This window comes from Scophthalmus maximus, chromosome 7 (assembly GCF_022379125.1).
Source record: "Scophthalmus maximus strain ysfricsl-2021 chromosome 7, ASM2237912v1, whole genome shotgun sequence".
NCBI lineage: Eukaryota > Metazoa > Chordata > Actinopteri > Pleuronectiformes > Scophthalmidae > Scophthalmus > Scophthalmus maximus.
This window is the reverse complement of record NC_061521.1, coordinates 17,007,660-17,013,659: the sequence shown is the minus strand read 5'-3', so window position 1 is coordinate 17,013,659 and position 6,000 is coordinate 17,007,660. Positions and strand designations below refer to the sequence as shown.

Genomic DNA, 6,000 nt, shown 5'->3' with positions numbered 1-6,000 from the left:
TATCTGTCTGTATGTTATCTCTTGCCTCTTGTTAATAGATCAGTTTAAACATGAAAGAAACCCAGTTTACTCCATGCAATGTAATCCAAATTTGACGGATCGAAAAACGCCGTAACAGCTGTATAATGATACATTTTACATATGGACCACATCTGTCCATTTTAACAGACTGTCAATATTCCATTTAATGGAAATAAAAATGAAACTGTGTTGAAAGTGTGTGTAAAGTAAATAACACATGGAATAAAATTGACGATTGCGATTCTAGTACATATAATAAATTTAAAGAATTTAGTATCCTTTAGGGTTAGACTCCATCACTCTCATCCTGATTATACCATTATACATTTTCAATTCATTCAGTCTACAACAAAATAAAACATCTCAAGTTAGCTGAAATGGACTCAACACACCATTTCACGGTGAAACCTGTGCTTTGGTGAATCAAGGTTTAACGCTACGGTGAGTGGGTATTTATCGCCCCCTTGTGGCACACACGGTCTACTGCAGCTTATCAGGTTGCCCTGCTCCAGCACCACGGGCAGTGAACAGCTCCACATCCCACCTTCTCAGTGCGGCGTGAAAGACCTGCTGGAGTCTGAAGGGTGACTCACTCATTGATTATCAATTTACAATATGTGATCTATTGGTAAAAAAAAAGAAAGACAGGAAACTTTAACTCTCCGATCATCATTGTATGTCAAAAGAGTCAACAGCATCTGCTGCTAACTTTGGAGAGCACGGACGGTTGTTGTGTGCGTAAACGTCCCTGCCAGAGGGGTGTCACTGTAAACCCCTGCTTTTCTACGCCATTGTTTTTGCTGCTTCAGCTCTGCCTGCATCCGCTCAGGACAGCCTGCTCATATGGTAACGGCACTGACGTTATATCGTCTCTGCCCCCCCCCCCCCATCTCTGCCCGTCTCCGCACTGCTGGCCCCTACCCGTCCGTCGTGTGTCACGTGCAGCAGCATCATCATCATCACATCATCATCATCACAGCAGCAGCAGCAGCAGCAGACATTTGCCGAGCACAGACACGGACTGCGGTGGCCCACTGCGCGCTCGTGCTTCGCGTGGGCGCATCCGAGGGACACACGGGATCGTACCCTTTACTCCGGCGGTGTGCCCTGACGCCCACCTTTCTAGCCTGCTCGTGTGGACGGTTGACTGCAGATTTGATGGCGCTGTGCCGGCTGGTCTGATCGAGGGCTTGCGGCCAGGGGGGAGGAGGGAGGAGGCGGGTGGGCGCATCTGTGGGGCCGCAGAGAGAGAGAGAGACAATCCTCTGTCCACGGCCGCGTCCGTCCTCTGCCCTGTGGTTGTGAATGGACTGCGCTCCCTCCGTGATTTTCTGCATTCGCTCTGAGTCATTAGAGGAAGAAGATGGCGGACAGGGCTGAGATGTTTTCCCTATCCACTTTCCATTCCCTCTCTCCTCCTGGATGCAGGTAAGAGCCTACACGGGGAGCGACAGGGAGGAGGGGGGGGGGGGGGGGGGGGGGGTGTGCACGGTTGCTGAGGTGACCATTGGACATTGACGATCGGAAACACGGGGATCAGTTTTTTGAAGGCGGTAGCGAAGCGCACATTTGAAGCCTGGGTAGCAGCCTCAGAGATATTTGTTGACTGACCTGCCAGGCCTGCTCCTGCCTCCCTGCGCGCCCCAGCCTCAGCGGTGCAGCTTGTTTGTGTTGTGGAACTGATGCGCCTCGCGACGCGAATGGAACCGTTTCTATGCGTCAAGCGGTTCGATTCTGGCCCGTGACGCGCGGAGGAGCGCACCGAATGTCCAATTCGTTTTTTTTGCAAATGATGGGTCGTCAAGCGCTGGCGACAGTCACCCGCTTTGCGCAGTCTCCGCGCGAGGCCCACGCCCTGTTGAGTCCAGCCCAGGCAAGGGCAGGTTGCTGAACAATGATTCACGGAAGTCTCGTTGATATCGACGCGGTTTCAAAAGCCTCCGATGTGACCTCTGCCACACACAACATGACACATCTGCCGGCGTTTTCCCCCTCGCCCATGAGCACAACTGTGAGGTGGCAGGTACCACAGATCAATAACTCAGTATTTATATTGGGGGTTTTTTGGGGGGGAGGATGGAAACTAAGATGTGGAATATTGCAACTCTTGGGTCAGGTTTGGGCTAAAATTTTGTGGAGGCTGCTGCAATATTCAGATCAATGTTTTGCCAGGAGGCGTATTCGTTCATTATGTTATAGAAATATCACTGATTGTATTGTATTTATTCTTTAGTATGATTTCTATAATCTCCCGCTGTTCCCGCTGCAATACCGCATTCTCTACCACATACAGAAGAACAAATCCTTCATAATCTACTTGACAACAAACAATGCTATTGTTTTGTTTTGTCTACATACTGTAACTGTAACTCACCCATACACAGTGATGGGAAGAAGAAAATCAAGGAAATGGATAGTGGAGGCTCTAATGCACCAGCACTAATGCATTTCATTGTCTGCCTCCACATGTCCCATGTCCTACAGAGTGCAATCACATTAGCAAGCAACTCCCAGTGGGATTTTTTTTTTTTTATCCACAACGTGCACTCATGCAGGATTTGGTTACATAGTGTAGCTTCATCTCATGAGCGGATCAAACCAGATCAATTCTGTGAAACTGAATTATTAATTTTTGGGTTTTTTGGATGGCTACCCGTGACCTTAGCTCAGAAGACAGAGACAACCTCTTGTCCATTACATAAAACATTTGGAATCTACAGCACTGAGAAAAAAACCTGATTATATATTGTGTCACTCAAAATAAAGTCAGGGTTAAAGACCACAAAGGAAATGTGTCTCTCGAGTTCGTCACTCTGTTATGTGAACGGGGTGGAGACGGATCAGTTTCCACCAATTCTTTTTTCAATTAGTTTTTTTGCGCTTTCTAAAGTACACAGGCAGTTTAAAATGTTCTTTTTATTTATTTTTGGTCAGCTCTGGATAATCAGTTTTAGACAGTGAAATATGAATTGAAATTAATGTGAAACGTGTGGAGCATATAGAAATAAAAAAAGTATATTTGCAGGTTTGTTTTCCCTCATTCATTTGTTTTTTGTACGACCATGTTTTTCTCACTGTGTCTGTGTATAGGTTTGCGTGTCTTTCATCTCTTGGTGTGTGACCAATCCATGGAGGAAACCACCTGCATTGTGATGCTGTGGTACAGTAATCTGTATTACATAACCTTAGTTTCCAACGGGAAACATAATCCGTAAGAGAGCCTTCTCCCCCGAGCACCAGAAATTTAAGACGGACTGTGATTTCTCCTGCACAGAGGATTCTCTCTCATTTAATACATATGACATTTGTCTTCTGTTGCCAAGAGAATATGTTGATTTATATTATTTCTTCCATCATAAATGAAGTGACAGGTTTCCATAAAATTAGGGTGAAATTGTCAGGATTTGTTTGTTTTTGTAACATTCATTTTTGTTCATAAGAGACTGAAGTCAGATAGGATACAGTGATTCTCCATGCACGCAATGAAATCAAGGATCACCTGGACGAAAAGAAAAAAAATCACACTTGCCTATTAGGGCTTCTGATGCAGCCTGGTGGGAGGTCTTGTGTTGTTGTTGTTGTTGTTGTTGTTGTTGTTGTTGTAAGGCTATGAATTTGTAGAAGCATTAACAGGGTTCCATTTTGGATTCAGTTTTAAGAAGCTCTTTCTTTTAAATGTATAGAACATTCACATGGATGTAGCTAATACAGTATAAACACTTATTTTGTTTAAATTATTTACTATTCTTGTCCAGAGCAACTGAGGAAAGTTGAACCTAAAAGGATACTAGTCAATTAGTCAACACAGAATCAATCTGCAATTAATTGATCAATCATGGAAGTATTTTTTAAGCAAAAGTAGCAAAAAAGTGAGCTGGTTCCAGTTTCTCAAATGTGAGGATTTTCTAGGTTTTTAGTCCTACAGATTTTCCACTAGCACCCTTCTGATTTGTCTCCTATATCCCTCTCTTTTTGAATCTCATATGTTCCACTTTTCCCTCCCGACTCTTTGAAGGCTGTTGGAGAAGACAGAGGGAGGGTGGGCATGGTTACCATGGGATAAGAGGCTTAATCAAATACACATTCATTTTAGCTTAAGCGTTCTCCTGCCATCATGCCGTCTCTCCTGTGGTGATTATGCCGTTCATGAGATGTGTCTTCCATCAATATGTGAACATTTCACATCTATCGGCATTCATTTCACATCTGATGACTTCATTAATCGATATCCAGCCAAGACTTAGTCCTCCTCTGATAGCGAAGTGAAGCATCATCTCTGCCGTCAGCCTAGAAATGGCGTGATCTTCAGGTTTGGATCTGACAAAGACAACAGTTGGTGCTTCATTAGGTTAAAGGCATGACTCATCGTGTGTGTGTGTGTGTGTGTGTGTGTGTGTGTGTGTGTGTGTTTGTGTGCGTTCATTACTGGAGACTGGTAACCCACAGCCAGTCTCAGTGGGTGAAAAGCCAGGGAAATTGATCTTGCCAATGTATCAATGTCAACCACATCAAATGTCATTGATGATGATGTCAACTGTGGTTAAAAGGCGGCTTAATGTAAGAAAAATGGATCACGCTTATGGACATGAAAAGAAATAAAAATGTAATATTCAGATTTTTCAATTTGTGTATGAAACAAGAAAAAGTGAAAAATTTACTTCACCATTTTGCAAATTCCAAGTTCACATCTTTGTCTTGTTTTGTCCAACAGAGTCCAAAAAAAAACAAATATATGATTTCAAAATAATCTAATACAGGGAAAAATGGCAAACTCTAACATTAGAGTAATTGGAACCATCCAATGCTGGGCCTTATTGATTGGAAAAAAATACTCATACTATTGACTGATTGTGAAAATAGATATTTGCCGTAAAGGGATTCATCATCGCAGCTCTAAAATGATTTTGACGTTGCTCTTCCATATAATAAAACTCATAAAAACTGTGAAAGACCGAATAACTCGACAAGACAGTTGTGTGATCTTGATAAAGAGTAATAGAAGAACACATGTGAGATGGAGAGATTGAATCTGACAGAGGCAGGGAGAGAATGAAAGAAAGAGCATGTATGGATGCACCACTCTCACTGGTGGCTGTAAATCTGGGTGTGCCATTGCAGCAACATGACCAGCATCAGTGAATGGTAATTTAGTGCTGACGTGTTTCCTTGTGGTGGGATTCTCATTTTCGCTCTTCATGTCACAACTCAGACTAGATGAAGACTGATGTGATGATGCAAAACACTTTTCTTACCTGATCTCCAGATCCAGATACAAACACATGGAGGGTTTGTGTATCTGCATAGTGCTATTTATAAAATAGCATGACTATTTATAAAATGAAATAGTAACACAGTTCCTTTAGAAAGATAAAAACAGACAGCCTTGAGTTATAGGCTTTATTTAAAATAAACTGTTTGTTGTATAGTTCTCATTGAAAACTTTCCACTGATTCAGCAAGTCTAATATTCAAAAGCAGAGTGTTCCATATTTTGGGGGCATAGTAGCTTATAGTAGTTTTTGTGGTGACCTTGGGAAAAGTTAAAAGTGCGTCTTAGGGTCAATGGAGGACCATAGAACAATTAGGGGTTAGTGAAAATAACAGGGAACAAGTCCATTCAGTGCCTTTAAAACTTAAAAGAACTTGAAAGTACAGTGCTGGCTCAGTAGAGGTCTCACCTTTGTGATATTGCACAAATGATAAAAGAAAGTTTTGGTCAAATAATTAAAATGGGCTGTAAAATTGATATCACAACCGAAAAAGCCACTGAAGCTTCTTGTTTGTGGTTGTGTCTGTGAGGCCAGATGTCCCAGAGAGAACAGGAACCATCTTGTTCTTCGGGCCAACTGTGGTGTTTTTTCCATTAATAATCACACGTGCACACACAAACATATTCCCTGAAGGTTCCTATAGGCAAGGAGCTCATTAGTGACCTTCTGGCTCCAGGTTTGTTTAAGACAGGCTCTTCTCTTCATGTGTG

General features: G+C 42.7%; 1 protein-coding gene across 1 annotated transcript in view; it reads left to right on the top strand.

The window, feature by feature from the left end:
* Positions 1-920: 920 nt before the first annotated feature.
* Positions 921-6,000, top strand: part of mapk8ip2 (mitogen-activated protein kinase 8 interacting protein 2) — a 25,684-nt gene continuing 20,604 nt past the window's right edge. Inside the window, exon 1 of the mRNA XM_035642088.2 lies at positions 921-1,449. Coding sequence (XP_035497981.2) covers positions 1,385-1,449 — 65 coding nt within the window. The 5' untranslated portion in view covers positions 921-1,384. The remainder of the gene's footprint in view (positions 1,450-6,000) is intronic.